The following is a 14498-nucleotide window of genomic DNA, read 5'->3' on the forward strand; positions in this document are numbered from 1 at the left end:
GTATGCTGCTTTATCAAAAGGTGCTGCATTTGAGAAAATGTATACTATTCCTATAAGGACTATGCATTTTATAATCAATAAAATTTATATAAAAGATGAATGAAAAAAGAAATTAAAAACATGTCTGAAATGGATTTGTTATAAAGCCTAAAAATGGCTTCCACAGTTATAACTCCTCCAAATCTCTCCAGTAAAGATTTCATGATAATGCAACTGTGACACACTCTCCCATACCCAATTCGAAGTTGTAACGAGAGAAAAATGAAGCGGCGATGGCTTAGCAGTCTTAGCAGAAGTTTCAAAGGTTTCTAGCAAAGTTTATGATATTCTTCTCTAAAATTTAAACCTTCATTCTGACAGGCTAGAGATCCAGAAAGTCTCAGTTAAAATCATGGCTGAGCCACTTTGAAAACTGTGTGCATTTAGGCAAATAATTCAATTTCTCTGAGTCAGTTTCCTTATCTATAAAATATGTACAAAACCATCTGTCCCACAGGATCACTGTAAAGGTTAGAAACCATGAATGACCAGGGCCTAGGGCCAAGTACTGGGCCCATATGGGCACTTCTCATATCATCACTACTATTATTATAGACACTAATTGCACCCTAATTTGTGAATAATTAAGTTTACACATCAATTATCACTCCACTGAAGTGAAAAAGTATAGTTTATACATCCTGTATGACTGCGAAATACATTCTCTAAATTGAATGCTTAAAAAGCATGGAAAGAAAGAGGGAGAGGGCAAAATGGAAAAGACAGGGGAAAAGAGAAAAGAAGAATGAAAAACAAAGAAGGAAGTTAAACAGACATGGACCAGGTTTAGCAATGCACTTTAATGAAGGAAAATGGTAAACAGTAACACTGACCATCCTAAAGCTTAAGAGAACCCACTCATTAAACTGACATTGAACTTACCAATTTAAATGAGATCAACTTGAAGCAAGGTGAACTTTCTCCTATGCTGAGGTGTCCTCACAAAGCTGTGGAATAAAACTTGCCTTTTCTATTTAAAGCCATTCCTTTATTGCTAAACAGTCGGTCTCAGAGGAAGGCAGCAAGCAGGGTTAGAAAGAGAAAAAAGAGGAGGATAAAGATGAAGAGGAAAACAACATGCAATTATGGATCAAATCTCTCCTTTCAGATTGTCCAGGTGTTCTAACCTGTAGTTGTTGGGAACTGTCGTTGAGATTATCCTCCCTTCGTCGAGCCTCCTCAAGCATCTGTGCACTCTTCTTCTTTTCCACCTGTTCCTTGTGCTTCAGATTTGCTACCTTCTTATTCTGGTCTTTCACTTGCCTATTGAAAAAGGGGAGAAAAGCCAAGCTTTTCATATATATGCATAGAAAAGAATATTTTCATTTACAAATCTATACCACCGACACCAAGTAACAGCTGAAAACCAACAAAGAATTCTTCCTGCAGGAATTTTCTAACAATTCAAAATTCTTTCCTACCAAGAGTAGCAAATTGGTAAAAATGATGTTTCAGAAACTAAGTTTTAGCATGTACTTTATGAAGCACAAGACCATAAAACAAAAGAAATGCATGGGATACTCTGAAGAAATCAATTCAGATATTTATGTTGGAAACAGGGAAAGGCTACCAACATCAATGCTATGATACAGTAGAGTGGCCAATTAAGGTTTGGTAATCTAACACTAATTTTACTATTATTAAATATTTCAAACTTTCAAAAGACTATATATAATATATATGAATCTGAAAATAATGATGTAACAATCTGGGAACCCATCTTAAGCAACAAAAGATTATACGCACTTGTGAAGTTCCCAATCCTATTCCACTGCCTCCACGCTAAAATAAGAATGATTTATGGGGGAAGGAGAAAGATGGCGGAGGAGTAGGAGACCTAAATTTTGTCCGGTCCCAGGAATTCAACTAGATAGGGATCAAACCATTCTGAATACCTACGAACTCAACAGGAGATCGAAGAAAAGAATAGCAACAACTCTCTGAACAGAAAAGCGACCACTTTCTGGAAGGTACGATGTGCGGAGAAGTGAATCTGAGGCAATATTCGGGAGGATAGATGGTGGGGGAGGGGGCCTCCGTCGGCTGCTTCTGGCAAGTGATAGAGCAGCAGAGCACAAAATCGGAACTTCTAGAAGTCGGCTCCGCTGAGGGATGTCGCTCCAGTGAGTAAGCGGGGGGTGGAACCCTCGCGGGACAGTGTGGTCTCAGGACCCTCGGGGTCACAGAAAGGCCGGGGGTGCCTGAGTGCGGCAGAGCTCCCAGGGATCAGAGCAGGGAAGCTAGCTGCAGAGACGGAGCTGAGGAGCGGGCTCTCAGCTCAGGGTTGCCATAAACCGTGATCCGTGGCACAGTCGGGCCCCTGCTCTTCCAACAGGGACCCAACAAGCGGCAGATCCGGGGAGACTCCCCTTCCTCCCCCGGGAGGAGCGGCGCGGGAGCGCACTGCAGGGATCTGCTGGGTTTGGAGACTCCACATGGGGTCGGGTGCCAGAGATAGAAACGCTCGGTCACAGGCCAGGTGAGCACGGAGTGCGGCCAGAGACCGGGGAGACGGGAGTGATTGACTGCTTTTCTCTGGGGGTGCACTGAGGAGTGGGGCCCCGAGTTCTCGGCTCCTCCGGGGCAGAGATTGGGAGACCGCCATTTTCACTCTCGTCCTCCAAAGCTGTACGGAAAGCTTGCAGGGAACAAAAGCTCCCAAGAGCAAACCTGAGCAGATTACTTAGCCCGGACCCGGCAAGGGTGGGGCAATTCCGCCTCCGGCAAAGACATTTGGTAACCACGGCAAGAGGCCCCTCCCCCAGAAGATCAGCAAGAACAGCCAGCCAAGACCAAGTTTACCGATCAATGAGAACGGCAGAACTCCAGCGCTAGGAGAATAATGCACATAGAATTCATGGCTTTTTTACCATGATTCTTTAGTCTTTCAAAATTAGTTTTTTTTTAACTGTCTTTTTTTTTTTAATTTTTCTTTTTCCCTTTTTCAACCAACATCTTATCAATCCTTTTAAAAAAATATTTTTTATTTTTCATTTTTAGAGTCATATTCTATCCCTTCATAGTAGTTACCCTTATTTTTGGTATATATAAATAAGTTGTTCTCTCTTTAAAATTTTGGGACACAGTTTTTTTCTAACAGACCAAAATATACCCTAAATCTCTAGTGTATGGCTTTGTTCTAGTCTCCTGCCTGATCACATTCTCTCCCTTTTTTTTTTTTTTAAATCCTCTTCTTTCTTTTTTCAACCAACTTCTTATCAATTCCTTTTATATAATCTTTTATAATTTTCATCATTACAGTCATATTCCATCCCTTCATCGTATTTACCCTTATTTTTGTACATATATAAGTTTTTCTTTCTTTAAGATTTTGGGAGGCACTTTCTTCTAACAGACCAAAATACACCCAAAATCTAGTGTGTGGCACTGATCTATGCACCAGCCTGATCATATCTGATCATATTCTGTTTTTTGTTTGTTTTTATCTTGTTCTTTTTCTTTTTTTTTCTTTTTTCTTTCTTTCCTTTTCCCCAGGTTTCAGGTCTCTTCTGATTTGTTTAGTGTATATTTTTCTGGGGTCGTTGTTACCCTGTTACCATTTTGTTCTCTCATTCATCTATTCTCCTCTGGACAAAATGACAAGACAGAAAAACTCACCTCAAAAAAAAGAACAAGAGGCAGTACCGACTGCCAGGGACCTAATCAATATGGACATTAGTAAGATGTGAGAACTAGAGTTCAGAATGACGATTATAAAGATACTAGCTGGGTTTGAAAAAAGCATGGAAGATATTAGAGAAACGCTTTCTGGAGAAATAAAAGAGCTAAAATATAACCAAGTCGAAACCAAAAAGGCTATTAATGAGGTGTAATAAAAAATGGAGGCTCTAACTGCTAGGATAAATGACGCAGAAGAGAGAATTAGTCATACAGAAGACCAAATGATGGAAAATAAAGAAGCAGAGAAAAAGAGAGATAAACAACTCCTGGATCATGAGGCAGAATTCGAGAGGTAAGTGATACCATAAAGCGAAACAACATTAGAATAATTGGGATCCCAGAAGAAGAAAAAAGAGAGAGAGGGTTAGAAGATATATTGGAGCAAATTAAAGCAGAGAATTTCCCTAATTTGGGGAAGGAAACAGGCATCAAAATCCAGGAGGCACAGAGAACCTCCCTCAAAATCAATAAAAATAGGTCAACACCCTGACATCTAATAGTAAAACTCACAAGTCTCAGAGACAAAGAGAAAATCCTGAAAGCAGCTCGGACAAGAGGTCTGTAACCTGCAACAGTAGAAACATTAGATTGGCAGCAGACCTATCCACAGAGACCTGGCAGGCCAGAAAGGACTGGCATGATATATTCAGAGCACTAAATGAGAAAAATATGCAGGCAAGAATAAAGAATACTATATCCAGCTAGGCTGTCATTGAAAATAGAAGGAGAGAGAAAAAGCTTCCAGGACAAACAAAAACTAAAGGAATTTGCAAACACAAAACCAGCCCTACAAGAAATATTGAAAGGAGTCCTCCAAGCAAAGGGAGAGCCTAAAAGTAACATAGACCAGAAAGGAACACAGACAATATACAGTAACAGTCACCTTGCAGGCAATACAATGGCACTAAATTCATATCTTTCAATAGTTACCCTGAATGTAAATGGGCTAAATGCCCCAATCAAAAGACACAGGGTAACAGACTGGATAAAAAACAAGACCCATCGATATGCTGTCTGCAAGAGACTCATTTTAGACCCAAAGACACCTCCAGATTGAAAGTGAGGGGGTGGAAAACCATTTATCATGCTAATGGACATAAAAAGAAAGCTGGGGTGGCAATCCTTATATCAGACAAATTAGATTTTAAACCAAAGACTGTAATAAGAGATGAGGAAGGACACTATATCATACTTAAAGGGTCTATCCAACAAGATCTAACAACTGTAAATATCTACACCCCTAACATGGGAGCAGCCAATTATATAAGCCAATTAATAACAAAAGCAAAGAAACACAGTGACAACAGTACAGTAATAGTGGGGGACTTTAACACCCCCCTCACTGAAATGGACAGATCATCTAAGCAAAAGATCAACAAGGAAATAAAGGCTTCAAATGACACACTGGACCAGATGGACTTCACAGATATATTCAGAACATTCCATCCCAAAGAAACAGAATACACATTCTTCTCTAGTGCCCATGGAACATTCTCCAGAATAGATCACATCCTAGGTCACAAATCAGGTCTCAACCGGTACCAAAAGACTGGGATCATTCCCTGCATATTTTCAGACCACAATGCTTTGAAACTAGAACTCAATCACAAGAGGAAAGTCGGAAAGAACTCAAATACATGGAGGCTAAAGAGCATCCTACTAAAGAATGAATGGGTCAACCAGGAAATTAAATAAGAATTTAAAAAATTCATGGAAACAAATGAAAATGAAAACACAACTGTTCAAAATCTTTGGGATGCAGCAAAGGCAGTCCTAAGAGGAAAGTATATAGCAATACAAGCCTTCATCAAGAAACAAGAAAGGTCTCAAATACACAACCTAACCCTACACCTAAAGGAGCTGGAGAAAGAACAGCAAATAAAGCCTAAACCCAGCAGGAGAAGAGAAATAATAAAGATCAGAGCAGAAATCAATGAAACAGAAACCAAAAGAACAGCAGAACAGGATCAACAAAACTAGGAGCTGGTCTTTGAAAGAATTAACAAGATTGATAAACCCCTGGCCAGACTTATCAAAAAGAAAAGAGAAAGGACCCAAATAAATAAAATCATGAATGAAAGAGGAGAGATCACAACCATCACCAAAGAAATACAAACAATTATAAGAACATATTATGAGCAACTAAATGCCAGCAAATTAGATAATCTGGAAGAAATGGATGCATTCCTAGAGATGTATGAACTCCCAAAACTGAACCAGGAAGAAACAGAAAACCTGAACAGACCTATAACCACTAAGGAAATTGAAGCAGTCATCAAAAATCTCCCAACAAACAAAACCCAGGGCCAGATGGCTTCCCAGGGGAATTCTACCAAACATTTAAAGAAGAATTAATACCTATTCTTCTGAAACTGTTCCAAAATATAGAAATGGAAGGAAAACTTCCAAACTCGTATTATGAGGCCACCATTACCTTGTCCTCAAACCAGACAAAGACCCCATCAAAAAGGAGAATTACAGACCAATATCCCTGATGAACATGGATGCAAAAATTCTCACCAAAATACTAGCCAATAGGATCCAACAGTACATTAAAAGGATTATTCACCACGACCAAGTGGGATTTATTCCTAGGCTGCAAGGGTGGTTCAACATCTGCAAATCAATCAATGATACAAACATTAATGATACAATACATTAATAAAAGAAAGAACAAGAACCACATGATCCTCTCAATAGATGCAGAAAAAGCATTTGACAAAGTACAGGATCCTTTCTTGATCAAAACTATTCAGAGCATAGGGATAGATGGTACATACCTCAATATCATAAAAGCCATCTATGAAAAACCCACAGCGAATATCATTCTCATTGGGGAAAAACTGAGAGCTTTCCCCCTAAGGTCAGGACCATGGCAGGGATGTCCACTATCACCACTGCTATTCAACATAGCATTAGAAGTCCTAGCCACAGCAATCAGACAACAAAAAGAAATAAAAGGCATCCAAATCAGCAAAGAAGAAGTCAAACTCTCACTGTTTGCAGATGATATGATACTTTATGTGGAAAACCCAAAAGACTCCACCCCAAAACTGCTACAACTCATATAGGAATTCAGTAAAGTGGCAGGTTATAAGATCAATGCACAGAAATCAGTGGCATTGCTATACACCAACAACAAGACAGAAGAAAGAGAAATTAAGGAGTCGATCCCATTTACAATTGCACCCAAAACCATAAGATACCTAGGAATAAATCTAACCAAAGAGGCAAAGAATCTATACTCAGAGAAGTATAAAATGCTCATGAAAGGAATTGTGGAAGACACAAAGAAAGAGAAAAACGTTCCATGCTCATGGATTGGAAGAACAAATATTGTGAAGATGTCAATGCTACCTAGAGCAATCTACACATTCAATGCGATCCCCATCAAAATGCCATCAACTTTTTTCAAAGAAATGGAATAAATAATCCTAAAATTTGTATGGAACCAGAAAAGACCCCGAATAGCCAGAGGAATGTTGAAAAAGAAAAGCAAAGCTGGCGGCATCACAATTCCGGACTTCCAGCTCTACTACAAAGCTGTCATCATCAAGACAGTATGGTACTGGCACAAAAACAGACACATAGATCAATGGAACAGAACAGAGAGCCCAGAAATGGACCCTCAACTCTATGGTCAACTAATCTTCGACAAAGCAGGAAAGACTGTCCAGTGGAAAAAGTCTCTTCAACAAATGGTATTGGGAAAATTGGACAGCCACATGCAGAAGAATGAAACTGGACCATTTCCTTACACCACACACAAAAATAGACTCAAATTGGTTGAAAGACCTCAATGTGAGACAGGAGTTCATCAAAATCCTAAAGGAGAACACAGGCAGCAACCTCTTCGACCTCAGCTGCAGCAACTTCTTCCCAGAAACATCGCCAAAGGCAAGGGAGGCAAGGGCAAAAATGAACTATTGGGACTTCATCAAGATAAAAAGCTTTTGCACAGCAAAGGAAACAGTCAGCAAAACCAAAAGACAACCAACAGAATGGGAGAAGATATTTGCAAATGACATATCAGAGAAAGGGCTAGTATCCAAAATCTATAAAGAACTTATTAAACTCAACACCCAAAGAACAAATGATCCAATCAAGAAATGGGCAGAAGACATGGACAGACATTTTTCCAAAGAAGACATCCAAATGGCCAATAGACACATGAAAAAGTGCTCAATATCACTCAGCATCAGGGAAATCCAAATCAAAACCTAAATGAGATGCCACCTCACACCAGTCAGAATGGCTAAAATTAACAAGTCAGGAAACGACAGATGTTGGTGGGGATGTGGAGAAAGGGGAACCCTCCTACACTGTTGGTGGGAATGCAAGCTGGTGCAGCCACTCTGGAAAACAGTATGGAGGTTCCTCAAAAAGTTGAAAATAGAGCTACCATACAACCCAGCAATTGCACTACTGGGTATTTACCCCAAAGATACAAATGTAGGGATCTGAAGGGGTACGTGCACCCTGATGTTTATAGCAGCAATGTCCACAATAGCCAAACTGTGGAAAGAGCCAAGATGTCCATCGACAGATGAATGGATAAAGAGGATGTGGTATATATATACAATGGAATATTATGCAGCCATCAAAAGGAATGGAATCTTGCCATTTGCAACAACGTGGATGGAACTGGAGGGTATTATGCTGAGCGAAATAAGTCAAACAGAGAAAGACATGTATCATATGACCTCACTGATATGAGGAATTCTTAATCTCAGGAAACAAACTGAGGGTTGCTGGAGTGGGGGGTGGGGTGGGAGGGATGGGGTGGCTGGGTGATAGACATTGGGGAGGGTATGTGCTATGGTGAGCGCTGTGAATTGTGTTAAGACTGTTGAATCACAGACCTGTACCTCTGAAACAAATAATACATTATATGTTTAAAAAAACAAAAAGAATAAGATAGCAGGAAGGGAAAAATGAAGGGGGGGAAATCGGAGGGGGAGACGAACCATGAGAGACTATGGACTCTGAGAAACAACCTGAGGGTTCTAGAGGGGAGGGGGGTGGGGGGATGGGTTAGGCTGGTAATGGGTATTAAAGAGGACACATTGAATGGAGCACTGGGTGTTATATGCAAACAATGAATCATGGAACACTACATCAAAAACTAATGATGTAATGTATGGTGATTAACATAAAAAAAAGAATGACTTATATTCTAAATGTTGTATTTAAAATCCCTTTGCTTTTATTATAGTATGTTACATATAGGGATACTTCATTTAGTTTGCATGCATTTGAAATTCATATTCGATTTACTAACTAAATGATTCTTTATTTTCAATACATCTTTGAGACCCATACTAAACAATGAATGTTAATGCAGTTTTTTTCAATCCCTTCAATTTTCACTACAGTATAAATATAAAGCAATTGTTTCAACCCATTCCCAAAGTGATGAACATTGCAGTTGTTTCATTTTTCTTCCTATCACGAACAACGCTGCTAGTTATACTCTGATATACCTATGCAAGAGTTTCTCCAAGGCATGGGCCTGGAAACTGAAATGTTAGGCCATACAATAGGTATACCTTCAAATTCACGAATTACTTTCCAAGAAATTGTATTAACTTGTATTTTCACTAGTAGTACACAGCAATACCTGTTACACCTCTAGGAAATCATTAACACTTAGTACTAACTGACTTTCTAAATAATAACAATCTGATAGATATAAATAACATCTCATCATAGTTTTAAAAAGTTGAACATCTTTTCTCTATTCTTTTCCCTTTTTTTAAATTTTAATTCCAGTATAGTTAACATGCAGTGTTATATTAGTTTCAGGTGTACAATATCATGTTCAACAATTCTATACATTACTCAGTGTTCTTCATGATAAGTGCACTCTTAATCTCCTTCACCTATTTTACCCATCCCCCAACTCACCTCCCCTCTGGCAAGCAGCAGCTTGTTCTCTATAGTTTACGAGTCTGTTTTTTGGTTTGTCTCTTTTTTTCTTTGTTCATTTGTCTGTTTCTTAAATTCCACATACAAGAGAAATCATATGGCATTTGTCTTTCTCTGACTGACTTATTTCACTCAGCAGAATACTCTCTAGCTCCAACTACATTGCGGCAAATGGCAAGATTTCATTCTTTTTATGGCTGAATAATATTCGTGTGTGTGTGTGTGTGTGTGTGTGTGTGTGTGTGTGTGTGTGTATCACACCTTCTTTATCCATTCATCTATCCATAGACACTTGGGCTGCTTCCATAATTTGGCTATTTAATGCTGCATTAAACATAGGACTGCATATATCTTTTCGAACTAGTGTTTTTATATTCTTTGAGTAAACAGTTGAAAAACTAAATTACTGAATCATTTGGCAGTTCTATTTTTTGAGGAACCAAATTGCTTTCCACAGTAGCTGCACCAGTTTGCTTTCCCACCAACGGCGCACAAGGGCTCCTTTCTCTCTACATCCTCACGAACACCTTTCATGTCTTGTGTTTTTGATTGTAGCCATTCTGACAGGTGTGAGGTGGTATCTCATTGTGGTTTCGTGTTTCCCTGATGATGAGTGGTGTTGTCCATCTTTTATGTGTCTTTTGGCGATCTGTATGTCTTCCGTGGAGAAATGTCTGTTCATGTCTCCTGCCCTTTATAATATTAGATTACTTGGTTTTTTTCATTTTGAGTTGTAGAAGTTCTTTATATACTTTGGATACAAACCCTTTATCATATATGTCATTTGCAAATATCTTCTCCCATTCACTAGGTTCTCTTCTTGTTTTGCTGATTGCTTCCTACGCTGTGCAGAAGCTTTTTATTTTAATGTGGTCCCAATAGTTTATTTTTGCTTTTGCTTACCTTGCCTCAGGAGACATATCTAGAAAAATGTTGTTACAGCTGATGTCAGAGAAATTACTGTCTGTGCTCTCTTCTCAGGATTTTTAAGGTTTCAGGTCTCACATTTAGGTCTTAAGTCAATTTTTAATTTACTTTTGTGTATGGTGTAAGAAAGTGCTCCACTTTCACTATTTTGCACAAAGCTCTCCAGTTTTCCCAACACCATTTGTTAAATAGACTGTCTTTTTCCCCATGGCATATTCTTGCCTCCTTTGTAGATTAATTGATCATATAATTGTGGGTTTATTTCTGGGTTTTTTATTCTGTTCTGATCTATGTGTCTATTTTTATGCCAGTACCATACTGTTTTGATTACTACAGCTTTGTACTGTATCTTGAAATCTGGGATTGTGTTATCCCTAGTTTAGTTCTTTTTCAAGATCACTTTGCCTATTCAGAGTCTTTTGTGCTCCAAATTTTTGGATTATTTATTCTAACTCTGAAAAATACTATGGATAGTTTCCTAGGGATTGGTATTAAATCCATACATTACTTCAGCTGAATAGACACTTTCACAGTATTTGTTCTTCCAATCCATGAGCATGGAATATCTTCCATTTGTTAGTGTTGTCTTCCATTCCCTTCACCAATGTTTTATAGTTTTCAGAGTACAGGTTTTTGACATCTTTGGTTAAGTTTATTCCTAGGTATTTTATACTTTGGTGCAATTGTATATGGGACTCTTTTCTTAATTTCTCTTTCTACTGTTTCAGTACCAGTGTATAGAAATGCAAAAGATTTCTACATACTGGTTTTGTATACCAGGACCTTACTGAATTCATTTACCAGTTCTAGTAGGTTTTTGGTGGAATCTTTAGGGTTTTTTGTATACAGTATCATGTCATCTGCAAATAGTGGAAATTTTATTTCTTCCTTGCCAATCTGGATGCCTTTTATTTCTTTTTGTTGCCTGACTGCTGTGGTTAGGACTTCTAGTATCATGCTGAATGAAAGTGGTGAGAATGGATATCCTTATCATTTTCCTGAGCTTAGGAAAAAAACTCTCACCTTTTCCTCATTGAGGATGATGTTTGCTGTGGGTTTTTCATATATGGCCTTTATTATGTTGAAATATGGTCCCTCTAAACCTACTTCGTTGAGAGTTTTTAATCATGAATGGATGTTGTACTTTGTCAAAAGCTTCTCCATCTATTGAAATGATCATGTGGTTTTTATCTTTTCTCTTGTTGATGTGACATATCACATTAATTTATGACTATTGAACCACTCTTGCATCCCAGGAATAAATCCCGCTTGGTGGTGGTGAGTGATTTTTTTTTTTAAATGTATTGTTGGATTTGGTTTGATAGTATTTTGTTGAGGATTTTTCCATCTACATTCATCAGAGATATTGGCCTGCAGTTCTCTTTTTTAGTGGAGTCTTTAACTGGTTTTGGTATCAGGGTAGTGCTGGCCTCACAGAATGAATCTGGAAGCTTTCCTTTCTTTCTCTTCTATTTTTTGGAATAGTTTGGAGAAGAATAGCTATTGACTCTTCTTTAAATGTTTGGCAGAATTCATCTCTAAAAGCCTCTCGTCCTAAACTTTTGTTTGTTAGCAGGTTTTGATTACTGACTTAATTTCATTGCTGGTAATCATTGTGTTCAAATTTTCTATTTCTTCTTCAGTTTTGGTAAGTTACATATTTCTAGGAATTTATCCATTTCTTCGAGGTTGTCTAATTTGTTGGCATATAATTTTTCAAAATATTCTCTTATAACCCTTATATTTCTGTGGTTTCAGTTATTTCTCCTCTTTCATTTCTGATTTTGTTTATCTGGTTCCTCTCTTTTTTGTGGGGAGTCAGGTTAAAGGTATATCAATCTTGTTGATCTTTTACAAGAACCAGCTCCTGCTTTCATTGATTTGTTCTATTGGGGTCTTTTTTAGTTTATATTTCATTTATTTCTGCTCTACTATTTATTATTTCCTTCCTTTTAATGGTTTTGGGTTTTGTTTGTTCTTCTTTTCCTAGCTCCTATAAGGAGGGTTATTTAAGGTTTTCCTTGCTTCTTCAGGTAGTAGGCCTGTATTGCTATAATCTTTCTTCTTAGACTTGCTTTTGCTGCATCCTAAAGGTTTTGGACCACTGTCTTTTCATTTATATTTGTCTCCATATATTTTTTATCTCCTCTTTGATTTCATGGCTGACCCATTCATTGTTTAGTAGCATGTTGTTGAACTTCCATGTATTTGTAGTCTTTGCAGATTTTTTTCTTATGGTTGATTTCTAGTTTCATAGTGTTGTGGTTGGAAATGACATTGTATGACTTTGACCTTTTTGAATTTATTGAGACTTGTTTTGTGGCCTAATATGTGATCTATTCTGGAGAATGTAATCATGTGCACTTGAAAAAAAAAGGTGTATTCTACTGTTTTAGGATGGAATGTTCTGAATGTATCTTAGCTCCCTCTGGTCCAATGTGTCCTTCACAGCCACCATTTCCTTGTTATTTTCTGTTTAGATGATCTGTCCATTGATGTAAGTAGGGTGTTGAAGTCCCTACTATTATATTACTATCAATTATTTCCTTTATGTTTGTTATTAGCTGTTTTATGTATCTGGGTGCTGCCATGTTGGGTGCATACCTATTTACAATTGCCACAATTTCTATGACTTCTTCTTGAATTGTTCCCTGTAGAATGATATAGTGTCCTTCTTTGTCTCTCGTTACAGCCTTAGTTTTAAAAGTCTATTTTGTCTAAGTATTGTTACCTCAGCTTTTTTTTTGTTTCGATTTGCATGATAGTGCTTTTCCATCCCTTCACTTTCAATTTGCATGTGTCTTTAGGTCTGAAATGCGCCTCTTGTAGGTAGCACACAGAGGGGTCTTGCTTTTTTATCCACTCTGTCACCCTATATCTTTTGACTGGAGCATTTAGTCCATTTATATTGAAAGTAATTTTTTTAATTTTATTATGTTATGTTAATCATTAGTTTTTGATGTATGTTCCATGATTCATTGTTTGCATATAACACCCAGTGCTCCATTCAATATGTGCCCTCTTTAATATTCATCACCAGGCTAACCCATCCCCCACCCCCCTCCCCTCTAGAACCCTCAGTTTGTTTCTCAGAGTCCATAGTCTCTCATGGTTTGTCTCTCCCTCCGATTCCCCTCCCCCTTCATTTTTCCCTTCCTACTATCTTCTTCTTTTTTTTTAACATATAATGTATTACTTGTTCCAGAGGTACAGGTCTGTGAAAGTAATTTTGATAGATATGTATATATTGCTTTTGTTACTTGTTTCATGGTTGTTTTTGTAGTTCTCTTCTCTTGCTCTCTCACAATTTGTTGACTTTCTTTAGTGATATACTTGGATTCCTTTCTTTTTATTCTTTGCATATCTATTACCAGTTTTTGCTTTGTGATTACCATTAGGTTTATATACAACATCTTATGCACATAGCAGTCTATATTAAGTTGATGGTCACTTAAGTTTGAGCCCATTCTTTACTCCTTCCCCCACACACACCTGCCACATTTTAGGTACATGGTGTCATATTTTACATCTCTTTATTGTGTGAATTCTTTGGCTGATTTTTATAGATATACTTAATTTTATTGTTTTTGTGCTTCATACTTTTCTTACTCCTGCTTATGGTCTTTCTTTTCCACTCAGTCCCCTTTAACATTTCTTGTAAGACTGGTTTTTGTAGTACTGGTTTAGTGGTCATGAATTCCTTTAACTTTTGTTTGGGAAAAACTCTTTCTCTCTTTTGTTTTGAATGACTGCCTTGCTGGATAGAGTATTCTTGGCTGCAGGTTTTTTTCTTTCAGGACTTTGAATATTTCATGCCACTACCTTCTGGCCTGTGAAGTTTCTACTGAAAAGTCAGCTGATAGCTTTATGTGGTTTCCCTTGTATGTAACTGTTTTCTCTTGCTGCTTTTAAAATTCTCTATC

General features: G+C 37.8%; 1 protein-coding gene across 12 annotated transcripts in view; it reads right to left on the bottom strand.

The window, feature by feature from the left end:
- The window catches only part of ERC1 (ELKS/RAB6-interacting/CAST family member 1), a 550857-nt gene that overhangs the window by 317745 nt on the left and 218614 nt on the right, over positions 1 to 14498 (bottom strand). For all 12 annotated transcript variants that reach the window (XM_078075442.1, XM_078075441.1, XM_078075446.1 and 9 more), the window contains one exon: positions 1167 to 1302. In XM_078075442.1, coding sequence (XP_077931568.1) covers positions 1167 to 1302 — 136 coding nt within the window. The remainder of the gene's footprint in view (positions 1 to 1166; positions 1303 to 14498) is intronic.

This window comes from Halichoerus grypus, chromosome 6, assembly GCF_964656455.1.
Source record: "Halichoerus grypus chromosome 6, mHalGry1.hap1.1, whole genome shotgun sequence".
NCBI lineage: Eukaryota > Metazoa > Chordata > Mammalia > Carnivora > Phocidae > Halichoerus > Halichoerus grypus.